General features: G+C 38.0%; 1 protein-coding gene across 5 annotated transcripts in view; it reads left to right on the top strand.

Moving 5' to 3' along the window:
* The window catches only part of RNF128 (ring finger protein 128), a 148,515-nt gene that overhangs the window by 97,578 nt on the left and 31,948 nt on the right, over nt 1–18,989 (top strand). For all 5 annotated transcript variants that reach the window (XR_009450741.1, XM_059679942.1, XM_059679943.1 and 2 more), the window contains exon 2: nt 7,648–7,895. Coding sequence is in view for 4 of the 5 variants with exons in the window: in XM_059679942.1 (XP_059535925.1) it covers nt 7,648–7,895 (248 nt within the window). In the remaining variant the exon portion in view is untranslated. The remainder of the gene's footprint in view (nt 1–7,647; nt 7,896–18,989) is intronic.

The following is an 18,989-nucleotide window of genomic DNA, read 5'->3' as shown; positions in this document are numbered from 1 at the left end:
GGTATAAAATCCACTTCGTCATGGTGTATGATCTTTCTAATGTAATGCTGATTCCGATTTGCTAGAATTTTGTTGAGGATTTTAGCGTCTATGTTCATCAAGGATATTGGCCTGTAGTTCTCTTTCTTTGTGGTGTGTTTATCTGATTTTGGGATTAGGGTGACACTGGCTTCATTGAAAGAGCTTGTAAATGTCTTTCCTTTGAATTGTTTGGAATATTCTGAGGAACATCAGAATTAATTCTTCTTAGAATGCTTGGTAGAACTCTCCTGTAAAGCCATCTGGACCAGAGCTTTTGTTTGCTGGAAGATTTTTTATCACTGCTTCAATTTCTTCAGTAGTCATTGGCCTAGTCAGGTTTTCTTTTTTATTATTATTCCAGATTGAGTTTTGGGAGCTTGTATTTTTCTAAGAATATGTCCATTTTGTCTATGTTGTCCATTTTGTTGGAATAGAGTTGTTCATAGTATTTTTCATAATCATTTGCATTTCTGTGGGATCGGTTGTTACTTCACCCCTTTCATTTTTTATTTTGTTTATTTGGGTCTTCTCTCTTTGCTTCTTAGTGAGCCTGGCTAGAGGTTCATCAATCTTGTTTATCCTTTCAAAGAACCACCTCTTGGTTTTTTTGATCTTTTGTTTTATTGTTTTTTTTTGTTGTGTTTTTTTGGTCTCTGTGTCATTTATTTCTGCTCTATTATTTATTATTTCCTTCCTTCTGCTTATGCTGGGATTTTTTTTGTTGCTTTCTTTCTAACTCTTTGAGTTGTAGGGTTAGATAATTTATACCATTTTTTCTTTTTTTGTTGTTGTTGTTTGTTTGTTTTTTTAGGTAGGCCCTTAGAGCTATGATCTTCCCTCTCACGACTGCTTTCACTGTGTCCCATAGATTTTAGATTGTTGTGTTTTCATTGTCATTGCTTGATATGATTTCTATTTTCTTGAATTTTAAGAGACTTTGCCTATGTCCCAATATGTAGTCTATCTTTGAAAATGACCCATGTGCACTTAAGAATAATGTGTATTCTGTGGCTTTGGGGTGAAATGTTCTGAAGATGTCAATTAATTCCATCTAATCTAGTCAGTCATGTAGGATTGCTGTTTCCTTGCGGTTTTTTTTGTTTAGAGGCTTTATCCAGTGGTGTTAGTGGGGTATTAAAGTCCCCTACTATGATTGTATTGCTGTCAATCTTTCCCTTGATATTCTCCAGAAGTTTTTTTTTTATGTATTTGGGTGCTTCTGTATTGGGTTCATAATGCTTACCAGAGTTATATCTTCTTGTTGAATTGCTCCCTTTGGTATTATGAAATGGCCTTCCTTATCTCTTGTTATGGCCTTCACTTTGAGATCTAATTTGTCAGATATAAGTATTGCTACCACAGGTTTTGTTTTGTTTTTCATTTCCATTTTCCTAAAATACCTTTTCCATCCCTTTACCATCAGTCTGTGTAAGTCTTTTGTTCTGAGGTGGGTATCCTTTAGACAGCAGATATCTGGGTCATGTTTTCTTATCCACTCAGCTACCCTATGTCTTTTGATTGGGGCATTTAATCCACTTACACTTAAAGTTAATATTGATAGGTACTTGTTTGTTGCCATTTTTATTCTGTATGCCTGTGTTCCTTCTTCCCTTCTTATCTTTTCTTTTTACACCAGACCCTTTATCATTTCTTGCATTGCTGGTTTGGTGGTAATAAACTTCCTAAGTCCTTTTTTGTCTGTGAAGCTTCTGATTTCGCCCTCAACTTTGATTGATAGCCTTGCTGAGTATAGTATTCTTGGATTCAAACCCTTGCTTTGCATGACTTTGTATATTTAATTCCATTCCCTTCTGGCCTGATGTGTTTCTTTTGAGAAATCAGTCGATAGTCTGATGGGAAATCCCATGTAGGTAACTTTCTGCCTCTCTCTCTGGCAACCTTTAAGATTTCTACTCTGTTGTTGATGTTTGCCAGTTTAATTATGATGTGTCTTAATTGTTGTACTTTTTGGGTTCATCTTGTTTGAGACTCTGTGAGCTTCTTGGACTTGTGTGAGTTTTTTCATCCTTTTATCAGGGAAGTTTTCTGTCATTATTTCTTCAAACAGGTTTTCTATTCCTTGCTCAGTTTCTGCTCCTTCTGGGAACTCTATTATGTGGATGTTGTTTTGTTTCATGTTGTCCCAAAGTTCCCTTAGGCTCTTCTCTTGTTTTTTACGGTTTGTTTGTTTTTTTTTGCAGATGGTGCTCTGCTTGGGTATTTTTTCTACCCTGTCTTCTAGCTCACTGATGCGGTCCTCCGCTTCTTCTAGTCTACTGTTGATGCTTTCTATTGAGTTCTTTATTGTAGCGATGTCATTTTTCATTTCTTCTTGGTTCTTCTTCATTTCCTCTTGGTTCTTACACATATTGTTGAACTTGTCTTCCATCCTTTTCAACGTCCTTATGACCATTGCTCTGAATTCTTTCTCTGACATAGTGCTTGCCTCCAGTTCATTTGCATCCTTTTCTGGTGATGGCTCCTTTTCTTTCATATGCGGGCTATTTCTTTGTCTCCCCATGATTGCTCCTCTCAGGGTGTCTGGTTATTTAGATCTCTCTCTCCTGCAATGACTTGAAGGCACAAAATGCAACATGACAACACACAACACACAGAGCACCAAACACAAATGTATTCATGATACTAATAACCCTAAATAAAGCTGACCATCAGAGAAAAGAGAATTAGGGGATAGAAAAGAGTGCAAAAATGATATTGAGAAAAGGAAAAAAATATAAGTGAGAAAAAAAGAGAAGAAAAAGGAATGGAAAATAATATATGTGGGGAGAAAACCCCAATAAAACAGCAGCTAATCCAAAAAATGCAAACAACAAACACCCACACAGCAAACACCCAGATGAATCTGAGGAGGCAGAGCTAATTTCCAGAAGGTAAGGTCAAGGAATTGAATGACTGGGGAAATAGCCACAATTCAGTATAGAGGTAGAAAGAGGAGTGTATAAGAAGAAAAGTAAAAAACAAAATACAAATATATATATATAATATTTTCCCATTTCGTTAATCTATCTATGTATTCGTCTATTATTGGAAAAGGAGAATAGAAAGTTGATAGGCCTGAGTTGGTGATTGGAATTAATTAAGCTATTAGTAGAAGAAGAGTACAAGCAAGGAGAGGAAAAACAGAAGCAAAAAAAAAGAAAAAAATAAACAAACAAGAGAGAAAGAAAGAAAAAGGGAAAAAGGAGGAAAAAATTTGGATAGTTAAGAAAGAGAAGAGAGAAGTGTACACAGATTTGGAGCAGGGGAGAGAAAATTAGATATATGAGTAAGATAAATTTTTAACAGGGAGTAAAAATAAAAAGTAGAGAAAAACTAAAGCAGGAACAGGATAAGAGAATCAGGACAATAAAGGGGAAATGTGAGGAAGAGAATGTTGGCATAAAGGAAAAATTGAGATAGACTAAAATAAAATAATGCTATAAGGAAAGTAAAATTAGAATGTAGAACATGGTTGTTAAGAGCAGATACCAGTTGTGCACTTACTAGCATGTGTTATTCTAGGCAAGTTCGGCAATCCTATCTTTAACTAGTGGCCCAGTGCATGAAATTCATGCACATTAAAAGGGAATTAATTAGAGGAAATATTTTAATATTGCTATTTCCCTTTCTCTACAATAGAAGTGTCAGAGATGAAAGAAAATTAGTAAAATGTATATGAAAATCTTCCTCCTGTTAGAGTCTGGGGCATGCTGTGGGACCCAGAGTCAAGTCCCTGCCCACCCGTGGCACCTCAAAATCGTGCGAGACCCGGGACCCAGGTGGCCCCACCCCCATTGGGCGAGATCCAGACCCGGCCGGCCCCACCCATGTCAAGCCCCTCCAGGCAGGGGTCTCAGCCTCAGGTCCCCCATCAAGCCCTGCCAGGTGGGGGGCTCAGCCTCAGGGCCCCTGTCAATGGGAAGAAGTATTTAATAATGAGAGATAAGGAAGTAGCATCTACAGGGCTCAGTAGGTTAGCTGCGATTCTTCATACATGATTCTGAGGTTCCTAAACCAATTGACCAGAGGTTTGTGACACTGTTAACTGTTATGGAGAACGCTATAGGAGGAGAAATTTTTAAATAGTTATAGGGGTCTGGCCGGTGTGGCTCAGTTGTTGAGCGTTGACCTATGAACCTGGAGGTACTGGTCAATTCTGGGTCAGGGCACATGCCCAGGGTTGCAGGCTCCATCCCCAGTGGGGGGCATGCAGGAAGCAACTGATCAAATGATTCTCATCACTGATGTTTCTATCTCTTCCTCTTCCTTCCTCTCTGAAATCAATAAAAAATATAAAAATAAATAGTTGCAAGGGTGTGGGCAAGAGGTGGTATATATTAATTCTTAGAAATAGGTTTTTTATATGATTAGAAAGCTAATTCAATAGATAGTTAGACTATGTACATAGCATGTATGAATATGAATTGGGGCAATTGAAGCAGAGTATTGTTCATTATGTATAAACAATGTATTTCTTGACTTTCATTGTTTTTTACTCTCCATCTGACCACAATGGCCAGTATGTTCCTGAGCATCCACCCCTGCCACCCACCTCATATCTTCTAAAAGAATGAAAACTTATTTCTATTAACCAAAATAGTTTAGAAGAACATATCTGTGATCAAAAAAATAGAAAAATGAGCCACTCTTCTTGCAAAATAACCAATTCTCTAGACACATAAAGGATACTGAGTCAAATACTGATAGAAGAAAAATATACAACAGAAGTCATTTAAGAGTCCTTTACTTTCCATGGCTTTTGAGGTTTTCCCCATGTAAATGAGAAAGTAAGTTCTTGATGTCTGCCAAACTGAATGATTGCAAATGAGTCAGTAATGTTATAAAAGGGTTTAATTAAATGGCTATCATACGTAAAAATGATCTTTTAGAACTTTAAAAATCTGTAATAATACCTTATGGATACCTTATTTTTAAATTAGTAACTTCAAATAAAGAGAGGATCTTTATCTTTTGAATATTTTGGCCACTGGGGATCATAAATTTAAAGGATTACTTGGGTAATAATTCTGCTATCTATGTTGCCATTTAAGTTTTGTACTCTTAATTTGATTATTGTGTTAATTTTGTTTTCATATTATACTTTTGCAATTAAAATTCTAGTCTGAAGGGCCTTTTAGAATTGTGTGTATGTGTTTGTGTACTTGCATGTGTGGCTTTGTTTTTTCCAGATTTGAGTTTGATCATAAAGATAGTGCCTTAACCTTATATCAGTGGAAGTTTCTCTGGGTGATAATCTCTTAACATTCAAAGACCTCTGTTCTTTTTCTTCAGATTATCTGTCTCAGGTCATACAAACTAGAAGGAATATAAACTTTGATAAGCATTGAAATGGCATGAATAATTTGACACCCTCATAACATGGGGAAAGATAATATTTGTCCCTTTCTTTTTTTTATAAGATTTATATAGTTCAGTAGGGAAAACTTGTCTGCTCCACTCCAGCCTGCCTAGACAGCTCTGATCTATTTGGCTTCCTCCCACCAAGAGAAGACAGCTCCATTCTTCTCCAGCAAGACAGCTTGGGTTGTACAGCTCCAGCTAGGGAAATGCAGTCTTGGGTAGAAAGAGAAAGTAGCTCCAAGAGTCTGAGGGGAACTTATATAGAGAGAGAAGTCCTCACCTGTGGTCTCTGATTGGTCTTTTCTCATGCAAATGAGAGGAGTCAAAATCCTCACAGTTTGATTTGTTCAAAAAGCTCTGTCCTGACTGATTGGAATGGAGCCACACTGATTGCTTGATAAAGATGCTGATGAGGATATAGCTATACATCTTCAATTAGTTGAGGAAAGTCTCAGTCCTATTGGTTGAAATATAATTCCAGGAACTCCTTTGTAAAAGTTGGCTCAGATGTCAGGAACACAGTGCTGGAAGTCAGTTCAGTGCAGATCACAAGGAGTTTAGTTCAGGCTTCTCTCTGAAGTACCACTTGAATGAGAGGCCCCTGTTGAGTAATGGCTGCTAAGCTCTGTATAAATTTGAGCCCAATCAGCCACTAGGAGCTCTCCTTAATAGGTACCATTATTCTCGAGGTCAACAAGACCAACTAATACATTTAGTCTAATTTCGGGCTTGATTTTAGTTGGTGTTGAATAGTAACATACATTTCTATCAATATGTTGTACATTTGTGCTTATAAGCATTATTTGCCTCAAATTACTAATCTGTATATATAAATTCTTATAATTTTTAGTAGTGAGCTCATAGTTCATCACCATATAAATTGGGGAATGCATAGTTAAATATTTCTCTTTCCCAAATCTCAGATTCTCTGGGATATAAGCCATATTTTGTACCATCCACAGGACTGTTAGTCTTTCAGAAAGCCTTAATTTAAGAGCAAACTGGGCCACAGACTGAATACTGTTGAATTATAAGAGGTTAACCTGAGGATAGGGAAGTATTTGTTATATATCACGACATCCTTACTAAACTTAGTTCCTTAAGATCAGTATCCAAGTCTTAGCATGTTTATATCCCCTATTACATATATATGCATAGTAGATGCCCAAGAAAATAAATCTTAATTGAATGAATGAGTATCCTTCCTTCGTCTCATTGGGAATCATTTAAAATCAGTCCTTGGATTTTTATACTAAGAACTAGTGGCCCAGTGCATGAAATTCGTGCACATTAAAGGGGGATTAATAAGAGGAAATATTTTAATATTGCGATTTGCCCTTTCTCTATAATAGAAGTGTCAGAGATGAAAGAAAATTAGTAAAATGTATATAAAAATCTTCCTCCTATCAGAGTCTGGGGTGCACCACAGGACCCAGAGCCAAGTCCCCACCCACCCACGTGCACCTCAAAATCATGCAAGACCCAGACCCGGCCGGCCCCCCTCATTGGGCTAGATCCAGACCTGGCCGGTCCCAACTTTTTCAAGCTCTGCCGGGTGGTACCAGGGTGGGGGAGCACAGCCTGAGGTCCCCAGGCCAGGGCAGGGGCATGGCCTGAAGTCCCCCATCAAGCCCCGCCAGGCGGGGGTAGTGGCCTGCGGTCCTCCAGCCTGGCATGGGGCGGGGGGTGTGGCCTGAGGTCCCCCGTCAAGCCTCACTGGGTGGGGGGCATGGCCTGAGGTCCCCTGGCCCAGCACCACAGCGGGGGACGCATCTTGAGGTCCCCTGTCAAGTCCTGCTGGGTGAGGGGTGCAGACTTAGATCCCCTGGCCTGGTGCCAGGGTGGGGGGCATGGCCTGAGGTCCCCCGGCCCAGCACCAGGGCGTGGGGGGCACCTTGAGGTCCCCTGTTAAGCCCCGCCAGGGTGGGGAACATGGCCTCAGGTCCCCTGGCCTGGTGCCAGGGCAGGGGTTGTGGCCTGAGGTCCCCCGTCAAGCCCTGCCAAGTAGGGGGCTTGGCTTGAGGTCAACCGGCCTGGCGCCAGGGTGGGGGGTGTGGCCTGAGGTACCCTGTCAAGCCTCATGGGGCAGGGGGAGGGGTGCAGCCTCAGGTCCCTGCTGATTGCTCCTTAAGGCTTGTTATGGGAACTCGACCTCAGCTGTGGGTGCAGCCATCTTTGTGGCAGAGTGATGGTCAATTTGCATATTCCCTCTTTATTAAATAGGATGCTTTACCAAACTAAAACTAAATTCCTTTTCTTTTATAGGTGCAGGAGACATTGTTGCCATCATGATTGGCAATCTGAAAGGCACAAAAATTCTACAATCAATTCAAAGAGGCATACAAGTAACAATGGTCATCGAAGTAGGGAAAAAACATGGCCCTTGGGTGAATCACTATTCAATTTTCCTTGTTTCTGTGTCCTTTTTTATTATTACGGCAGCAACTGTGGGCTATTTTATCTTTTATTCTGCTAGAAGATTACGGAATGCAAGAGCTCAAAACAGAAAGCAGGTTTGTAATGGTCCTTTCTTCCAATTTAAAAATATTTTACTATTTTAATTGCAATTTCAATGTCATGCATTTTAATACATTTCACTTGCCAGACAATGATCCTTGCATGTGTTTTATGCACTGTGTAGTTTTTAAAAGTATATCAGCTTTCATCATCTCAAATCTTTTAATTTCTGTAAATTGTCCATAGCCTGAATCCTGCCTAAGTCTTCTAACACCTCATTATGGAATACAGCCAGGATTTTAATTATATATGGCTATAAATACATATGTTCTTTTAAATATTTCTTCTAAATTACAGAAGCATTTTATACTCAGTATAGAAAATTTAGAAATTAGAAAGTATGAGGGAAAAAAATCTTCATTAAACCCCAAATAACAAAAAACTAGTCACCACACAAAGGAAACCACTGTTGTTCTGGCTAGTTTGGCTCAGTGGATAAAGTGTTAGTCTGCAGACTGAAGGGTCCCAGGTTCGATTCTGGTCAAGGCCACATGCCCGGGTTGTGGGCTCAATCCCCAGTAAGGGTGGACTTAATCCCCAGTAGGGAGTGTGCAGGAAGCAGCCAATCAATGATTCTCTCTCATCATTGATGTTTCTCTCTCTCTCTCTCCCTCTCCATTCCTCTCTGAAACCAATAAAAAATATATTTTTTAAAAGTAACCACTGTTATTTTACATGTATGTGTGTGCTTGAGCATGCATGTATTTGCATGTGGGGCCAGGGCTGGAAAAAGAGACTAGGCTGAATGTCATGAGAAGGCAAGTTTAAAGATATAATTGTGCATGATATAGCGCTAAGCTCTAGTCACAGTCACATATTCATAATTTCCACCATATTTTAACAACTGGTATATAACAAGTACAAATAATATAAATAATAGAGGAAAAATACTAAAGCATCATTGAACGTAGAAGTACCCACAGTTGTGTGATATTGATCCTACTACCTTTAAACTGTCTGTTATTCCCCTGATATCCTCACTTCTCTCCTTACCCAGCTTAACTTTCATGGTCACTCCCATGCATATGTCTTCAGTTCCCTTGACCCTTCTCCTTGTTATACTTGCTGTCAAAATCCAACCCTGGTCAAATCATATTTCCCACCTACCCTATACCTGCACTTTGCATAGCTGAACTAACAGGAAAACATTGACATATATACAGACTGACCATAAACTCAGTGATCCCTTAATGTTGCCCAACAATCATACTATATTTTCTTAGGTGTTTCTTCTTTCCTAGATGACTAATCATACATGTTCTGTTCTCCTTAAACTTCCAACACCTCCTCCAACTTTACTCTCAACTTTTATTTTGGATGTTATTCCACTGAAAAAATTGAAGTAATCAAAAGAGTATTTCCACCAGTTCTTCCACACCTACCCATCGATCTGCTTCTGTGTCTGTATCCTATGTCTTCTGCCTTGGCTTCTATTAATGTGCATGCACAAACATGCTATTATTGCTTCCATTTTCAAAAGAACTTTTCTTGACTTCAAGCCAGAAATCTTGGAGTTATTCTTTTTCCCTCACTTCCCATATAACCTCCGTAAGCAAATACTATTGGTTCTACCTTCATTATATATCCAGAATCTGATTACTTCTTACCAACACCACTGCTTCCACCCTGTTCCAAGCCACCATCATTTCTTACTTCCTCTGAATCTCAAGTATTTTCACCATAGCAACAGAGTAGTATGCTATGTCTCCAGAATGCTCAGTAGAGATTTAATACTTTCAGCTGATCATATATTAGAGACAAGAATACATTTTTATGTGAACTGAGAAATTCCTCCAAAGGCCATGAAGTTTTGGCCACTTCATGCACTTTTTATCCAATAAGCAAAGATTAACCCAATTTATTTGGGAGTAAGGGAGCAGTGAGGGTTTCTGTATGGCCAGAAAGTTCACTGAATTTTAGGACAAATTAGAATTGAAATCTTATTATAAAACCTTCATAATGATTAGACACCAGTATATGTTAATGAGTGATGATTATTTCAATATATAAAATTAACTGACTTCTGTCCTTCTCAAAGAAGCAGCTATCACATTGATGGCAGGTTCAGTATGTTACTAGATATAGTCAAAAGGATGTTTCAAATTCCTGTGCCAGACCATTCAATAATTTCACACTGTGTTAACATTTGACTTTTGTATATTGAGCTGTTTTTATCTCTAAGGTTGGAAAGAAATATGTGTCATATATGAGTAACTACCCAAAGGTTATAGTTACAATGATGAGTAGTTGGTTTGCTTATGTTTGTGGTGTAGTCTGTATTTCTATATCCTAAGTGCAATAAAAACTTTATTAACATGGCATTAAACTTTGACAGCAAGTAATAAAGTTTATAAAGAACTGTCTGGTGTTCCACAAGTTTCATTGCATATTTAACTCTGGTCTCATTGTTCATTCAAGTAATTTTTATAGTATATTTTATGAACATTAACTTCTGTATAAACGATAAAGAATAGCATTAAAACTTCTCACCTTTTAGAGAAGGCTTTTGAGAGGGCCTCTATCACTACTTAGCAGGCTATATCTGTTTATCCCTTGGTGACTAAAGGATTAAATATGTGACTAATAATCCCTTTTGCTTATAAATTATTGAGAGTGCTAGAATGTCATTGACCTGTTATTTAATTTTCGTGACTTCCTATTTTGATTTTTTAAAAGTAGAGAATTTGCCCTAGCAAGGTGGCTAAGTTTGTTGGAGCATCATCCCATATACCAAAAAGGTTGCAGGTTCAATTCTGAGTCAGGGCACATACCTAGATTGTGGGTTCTATCCCCTATCCAGGCACATACAGGAGGCAACTGCTCGATGTTTCTCTTTATCTCTCTTTCTCGCACTCTCTACCTTCCTCTTTCTCTAAAATCAATAAAAAAGACATATCTTCAGGTGAGGATTAAAAAAAAGGTAGAGAGCTTGATGCATATAATGGCTATAACTATTACTAAATGTTTAATAGCATTATCCCCATTTTATAAGTAGAAATGGTAATGAGTTACAGAAACTTACCCTCATTAGAAAATTAGGAATTCATTAAAATATTCAGGAATTTCTTCCCTATGGACAATTATGATGCATAGTGTTTAATGTAAGGCAAACTGATAAATGTACAGTATAACCATAAATTTTGATGACCAGAATACCCAAATATAATGGGCAGCACACAGTACCTGCATGCCTGACATATCATAGTATGATGTGTATGAGCTTTTTTGTGGGTGGAAAGATTTTAAACAAGATGAAAAGTATCAGTGGGTTATGAATGAAAATAACATACGAGGCATTACATAATGGATGTGTGTCTCCACTAGGAACAATCCAAACCTGAAACAAGGAAGATTATGGAAAACATGGCATGGTCAGACTAAATTGAATTTTGGAGTAACCACTATAATTTTGACTCTGGCATGGGACACCCAGAATTTGATGATACAATGCATGTATCCTAACCATAACCAAGCAATTAATACTCAATGACAACAATGCATGTGTTGGATTTTACATTGGCCAGTGAAACAAAAGTGAGTTCTACATGAAATAGAAGCTGGCCTAGATACAATGGGACAAGCTGAATTTACTTTTAATGAAGAGTGACTTTCAAAAGAAAATAGTTTACTCTCTAAAAGAGTTTACTCTCTAAAATTAGACAGATTAGAAGAAATCATCTTCCAAGAGGATAGAAAATAATGAGAATCTGCTTGGAACGATGACAAAGTTTAATAATCTAGTCACACAGGATAATGCTAGAGAATGCTAGCTCTCAAGGCTGGGAAAGAGCATATATTCTGACACAACAGGGTCCATTAACTATTTTACTGCAAATGGAGGCCCAAGTAACCCTGTGGTAATGGCCCTCCATTTTTAGCTTTGGAAGCATAGAGAGAGTATCTTTGAGACACATGCAGATCCCCAAATTTATGGAACTTTCCTGGGTGAAATTGTAACTTACAGTGCTGATATCTGACTGATCTTGACCAAAGGGTGGACCAAAGTAAAACTAGCATTTTGAAATAGGAAAAAATACTGAATGATACTCATGTATTCCCCCAGGGGAAGGAGATGGTGTTGTGCACAACCATCACTGTGAACTTATTAATATATAATAATATGAGCTGAGACATATGATTGACTTTGTCTTCACCTAACCTGAAACCTAGAAATAATGGAAACATTGCCACTGGTGGTAACATTTGTACATAATAATATCTGGTATGTGAGCAAAGGAAAATTCTTCTAAGAAGTTTTAATAAACAACCTGTGATATATCCTTATTTATTTTATAACCAAACTGTGTCATAACCATATTATAATATGGCATGACACTAATATTATTGGTAAGATTCAACTACCTTATATAAATAAATCATGATGATCAAATTACTGGGCAATTAAACCTCCCTAGGATGTGATAATAATGGAGAGTGATTGACCTGAGGAAGAAATAGATTTAGTTCATTACTATATTAAATAGCTGTGTACAGTTTATCACAAAGTTCAAGTGGTCATAGATCAAGGAAAAAAACAGATGTTAAATTAGTACATCAGTATAAATATATGTGCAATGGTCTTATAGAATGGAAAAATTGTTTCTTTGGGACTATTTTCTCCCTTTGTTTGCTTCTAAAGTATTACATATGCTTATCTTGTTCTTACTGTATCTTTTATATAAATGCTGTACTAACTGTAAAAGCCCAAATAACTATGACTATTGTGTTGTTTAAAACACCTTGACCAAGAACAAAGGGATGGATTGTGAAGAGAGATAAAACGGTAGATTTAGTTGCTTACTCCTTGCAAATTGCCAAGGAATGGATGATTGGCCCTTGGCCAACCTCAGAAATGTGGCTCTCAAAGTGTTCATTATGATGGTGATGGGTGGTTTTTATAGACACCTAGAGCAATGAACCATGTTGTACCAGCTTGTCAAGGTGACTTGACACAACAATCAAGATTGATGATATGCATTTGGTTTCATTGTTGAGGTCCTGATTTTCAGCAGTATAGCCAGTTGCTACCAAAATTATCAAGTGACCATAGTCTCCATTTGAGCCTCGGACCCTGAAATGCAAATTGGCTCCCTAAGCAGAGATGTGCCACACATGTCCTTGTAGTTTCCTGCCAAAGAGATAGCACTCCTGTGTGGTCTCAGACGAGGAAAAACTAAGCTACAGTACTATCTTAAAAGTTGTTCATGAACTTATAGCATGACTAAAAAATATTTGAAATATTTCTAGTTACATTAAGTTTTCTCTACTACTATGGGAAATTAACTGGAAGATTGTATCAGCTATCTGCATGCACTATCAATATACTATACACATTTGTGGTAGGTGTGTTTGCATGCATGTCACTGTTTCTGGATATGTTTGAGAATTAGTGTCTTTTACAAAACCATTATTTTGTCTCTTATGTAATAATAGTAAATTAAATAAAATCTTATGTGAGTTGGACCTAGTTTTATAATCTTTCTCTGATTTTCTCACTGAATAAAAGAAAGCTCCTATAGGCTTCAGGAGTTTTACATATTTACTTACTCTAACTTTATATTTATATCACTAACTAGAGGCCCAGTGCATGAAATTCGTGCTTGGGCGGGGGGGATCCCTCAGCCCTACCTGCACCCTCTCCAATCCGGGACCCCCAGGGGGATGTCCAACTGCCTGTTTAGGCCCAATCCCTCTCACAATCTGGGACTGCTGGCTCCTAACCGCTCACCTGCCTACCTACCTGATTGCCCCTAACCACTCTGCCTGTCTGCCTGATGCCCCTAACTGCTCCCCTGCCTGCCTGATCACTCCTAACTTCTCTGCCTTCCTGCCTGATCGCCCCTAACTGCTCCCTTGCTGGCCCGATTGCCCCTAACCACCTCTGCCTGCTGGCCTTATTGTCCCTAATTGCCCTCCCCTACCAGCCTGGTCTCCCCTAACTGCTCTCCCCTGCTGGCCTGATCACCCCTAACTGCCTCTGTCTCGGCCCCCACCACCATGGCTTTGTCCAGAAGGACATCTGGCTGGCTGTCTGGAAGACATCCAGTCTAATTAGCATATTACCCTTTTATAGAGGTTTTGCTTGTCTTTCTTTGAAAAAATGCTATAATCTGAGCCATACCTATATACTGGGTTGAAATCCCCTTTTCTTTACTTCTTTTCCAAACAGTGCATTTCCTCATATTATTCACAGTGAATAACCTGCATGTGAGTGGTCTGCACTCCTATTTACCCCCATCTCAGGAATTCTATAGACTTATGGGGAGCTATTTTATTGTCTGTACTTCCTCTTTCCTTTACAGATGCTTTCATTCAAATATTATGCATAGGTTTTTTATTGGAAAAGATAGATTTTTTTCAGTTCTTATAGATCTAAACAGCCACATGACTTAGACATTGATTTTGTTCACAGGAATATATGGGGGGGAAATCCTCTTACTATAATTCTTGATTTTAAGAATTCTGTTTTATATATTCTGAGCCAAATGTTTATGAAAATATTTGTTTTAAAAAGTGGTGACTAGCCCTGGCTCAGTTGGTTGGGCATCCTTCCATGTACCAAAATGTTGCCAGTTCAATTCCCAGTCAGGGCACATGCCTGGGTTGTGGGCTCAATCCCCAATAGGGGTTGTGCAGGAAGCAGCTGATTGATGGTTCACCCTCACATCAATGTTTCTCTCTCGCCCTCTCCTTCTCCCTTCCTCTCTCAAAATAAAAGAAAAATAATCTTTTTTAAATCATGACTTAAGTGCAGGAAAATCTAGTTTTCTTTTGTCCACCCTACTCTCTTTTTTAAAAAAAAAACCAATATGTTTTTATTTATTTCTGAGAGGAAGAGAGAGAGAGATAGAAAGATGGAAACATCAATGATGAAAGGGAATCATTGATAGGCTGCCTCCTGCACCCCCACACTGGGGATCGAGCTTGCAACCTGGGCATACACCCTGACTGGGAATCGAACCATGACTTCCTGGTTCATAGGTCAATGCTCAACCACTGAGTCACACTGACCAGGCACACTCCCCTTTTTTGCTTTTGCAGGCCTTGCCCCCTATCAAGTAATTAGGTTTGACTACATGGCTAGTGTTATTCATGTATGTTTCAGTTAAGCTAAAATCTGAATGCCTTGGGACCAAAACCAGTCTAAAAGATCATCAGACTGAAACATTATTTTTATTTAATTGGATATAAGTACACAAATGAACTATGCAGAATATCATTTTCAGTCCAAATAAATCCTATCAGAACCCAAAATACTATATACCTGAGATTCTTCAGTGAGAGCAATCACAGCTTTTGAATAGCTTAAATAATGACATTAAGCTTATGTTTTTAAAAAAATTGGCCAACAACTAAGCTTCTTTGAATTAGCCTTGAACTCTACTGCCAAATATTCTTTGACCAGGTATTTCTTAAGATGGGGGAGGAAGAGGAAGGAATATGTTGTTATAATATACTTGTTTAAAAGAGTTCCCCAAATCTCAGTAAGTAGCCAATTTAGGAAGGATTTGAAGATTGGATAATAGCTGACTTTGAGATTTCTTTTTTCTTATTTATTTTATTTATCTTCTTCATAAGGAATATGAAGCCTTTTGAAGACACAATGGAGGCAGTGTACTATAGTGGAGAGATTATGGGCTTTAAAGCCAGTTGGAACCTGGGCTTGAATTGAATCACAGCTCTGCAGCTAACCAGCTGCCTGGACTTTAGTCAAGCTTCTTAATCTTTTCTTGTCTATAAAACTTGGATATTAACATACCCATTCTATAAGATTGATAATGATTAAACAAGATGACACTAAGCTTAGTGTTGAACCTGACACATGGTAGAAGCCAGTACATATTATCTAAGCATGAGTGGGGGGAATAGGGGATAACGTGGGGATAAGGACACATATGTAATAACTTAATCAATAAAAAATTTAAAAAAATCTTCCTAAATTTAACAAGTAGAGGCTTTTAATAAGTAAAACTGTGACTTGGATGAGAAAATCATGAAAATCTGTTTTAATTTTATAAATTCAGAAGCTAATCTTTGAGCACTGACTAAGCACTATGGGATTTTTTTCATGTTAAACACACAGTCCTAGCAATCTAGTGGGAGAGAAAGACATGAATAATACAATTACAGAATATGGTAAGAGGTAGAAACACTTTCCTATTGGAATTGATGGGATAGAAGAGAATTCTGATATGGTGGAGAGACATTGGGAAAGTGTCTAATGTAACTTGTCTAAGAAAGTAGATATAATCTTGAAGTTATTTTTAAGGAATAGTAGGTAAATTAGTTTGTTTTGGGGCATATTGTCTTTAAATGTTGAAACATATTTGAGCACTCAGAAGTTTGACTTAAATAATATTATCCAAGCATATGTACATAATATAAACTACTTGGTCTTAATGTTCTTCTCATATTTCAGTTTTTATAGGAATGAATGCATCTTGGAATCTTTTGCTATCAGTGTTGACAGTGAAATATTTTGAATACTAATTGCAGTTTTGCAAGTGAATTTCATCTAAGCTCCAAAAATATAGTTTGTGCTTCTTACCAAAATCATATGGCTCACATCCATATTTAAAGAAAATGACTTTTGGTTGGTTGTTTTTTTTAAGCTCAGGAGGAGTTACTGGAAATATTCAAACTTCCTTTTAAATGATTTTTCTTTTATTCCAGGGCTGCTTTGTTAAACATTGGTTTCTACTGTGCTACAAATCTTTTATAAATTCTTCATAATCAAGTCCGCTGCTTAGAATCTTCTGGCATATTGGGTTTTGCTCTGTCTTTTTGTATCTCCGACTTGTATCCTTGTGAGTTCATTTCTCTAATTGTGTTGTAGAGTTTGTTGCTTAAGCCTAATTCAGAAGTGCTCTAAAGACAAAGTGTAAAATGATTGTCAAAGACTTAACTACATGTTTTCCTTTTCCTATTTCCTGTTCTTGGTTCTTTTACTTATCATTTGCATTTTTCTAATCTTGGTATCTTAAAGCTCATGATCTATATACCAAAAAAAAAATAGTTACATTTGGAAGTCTAGGCCAAGGTCAGGGTCCTGTTGGCATACTGCTTGTTCACTTTAAGGACTGGCAACAATTTGAAAGACCATAGAATCCAGGAGTTGGAAAAACTTCAAAAGGTAGCCGAGTCATGGATAGGAGTATTGTAATGGAATCTTGGAATATGAAGAGTTCCAGTAACAGCTTTATCATTTAGAGGTGGCATGCCCTTTTGGACAAGTTTTTGTTTTATTTTGTCTTTGTTTTTATTTTTTACTTTTCCAAGCTTCCATTTGCTCATCTTTAAAATGAGGATATTATCTCCCTCAGGAGGTTGTTGTGATAATTAAATGAGGTAACAGATATAAAGATATTTTTAAATTATAAAATAATTGTATAAATATAAGGAAGTAGTACCAACTTCCTGTCCCAAGCCACAGTAAAAAAAAAAAGATGGTTTCCTTGATGTTGGGAAGAAACACTAATTCTGGGCTTCAGTAGGACTAACTGTGAACTCAGAGATGTTGAGCAAGGCATTTCTCCTCCTTGGGCATCACTTTTCTTATCTATCTGATTTGATATCAGGCTAAGTGAACTCTAAAAGTTCTTCCAGTTCTAAAGATCCTAAGTGTACTTCCTTTCACTGTCACTCTATAATATACTTACTAGAGGTCTGATGCATGAATTTGTGCACAGGTGGGGTCCCTTGGCCTGGTCGGCAATCAAGGCCTATGGGGGGGCTGGCTGGCCAGGGGGAGGGACCCCGGGAGGTTGGCTGGCTGGCCCCTCTGATCGGGGCTTATGGGGGGGCCAGCCGGCAGGGGGGAGGAATGGTGGCAGGGGCTGGGGGGGAGGGGCTGCGGGCAGCCCTGTCCCCAATCGGGGTGGGGGGGCTATCAGGGGCGGGACTGGCCAGGAGCAGGGACCACGGGAGGTTGGGGGGGCAATCAGGGCCCGGATCAGGCTGGTTGGCTGCCGCTGTGTGCATCATAGCGACCAGTTGTTCTGGTCATTCCACTGTTTGGTCACTGGGCTTTTATATATATGAAATATAAGTAACAAAATTGAAGGGAAAATATTTGTGCTCAAAATAAAGTGCCATCATAGAATTCTCCTTGTGAGTTAACTCATAATTAAGACCCAAAATGAGAATGAAGGGACCTCCATTAGCACTTCTTTCCTTCTGAGGACTAGGCCTTCCTATTAACTATTTCTATTAAGTTATATTTGCTGGTCAGGTAACAATCTGAGAAGTTTCTGTTGTTCCTGTGATAGCAAATAAATAGTTTAGATAGTAATCTTCTTGGAATTAAGCCAAATACCTTTCACATAATGATATCTTATGTAGGAGGTAGGTTTGAGCATTAAGGAATTTCCTTACATACCTACATTCATGGATTATTTCCTTCCAACATATATTTGCTGCAGTTATATATGAACATGTTACAAGAACCTGTTATGCTTATTTTGAATAGTAGTCTATATTTTCATTTAGTAAACATTTTATTGAGTGTCTGCTATATGCCAGATATTACACTAGATACTTGAATTATCTCTAATTTTCACATCACATAAATGTCAGATGTAGGTCTCCCTGCTGGGGATGGAGATACATATATAAGGATGAAGAAGCTGTTTACATTCTCACAATGACCTCTGGTTCTAGGTGCTTACTTTTTACTGAATTTCTACCAAGTTTTTTCATTTTGCAGTTTAAAATAGGAAGATAGTTTATTATCTTGCCATGCTGCACATACTATCTCTCTATTCCACAGAGCATCCATCCAGGTGTGACAACTGGCTTCTTCTTCAGTTTACACATATATTATATTCAATTGAGGTATTTGTGTATGAGGTAGATTTTAATGAAAGGGGCATATCTTTTTGCAGCATCACAAATAACTTCAGATTAACACTGAATAAATTATACCACCTGGGATTTTTTTATCTTTGAACAGTTCATCTCACATAGAAGGAGAGTTTCTCATTGATTATTCTCTTATCTTTTCCCAATCTCTGATTTCCCCTATACCCTAATTTTACTTCTGATTCAATTATGTACTACATTTTAGTCCTTATTCCTTAAATGAGCCTGGG

Source organism: Myotis daubentonii, chromosome X (genome assembly GCF_963259705.1).
Source record: "Myotis daubentonii chromosome X, mMyoDau2.1, whole genome shotgun sequence".
Lineage (NCBI taxonomy): Eukaryota > Metazoa > Chordata > Mammalia > Chiroptera > Vespertilionidae > Myotis > Myotis daubentonii.
Note: the sequence above shows the minus strand (reverse complement) of the source record. Positions and strands in the feature narration are given on the sequence as shown.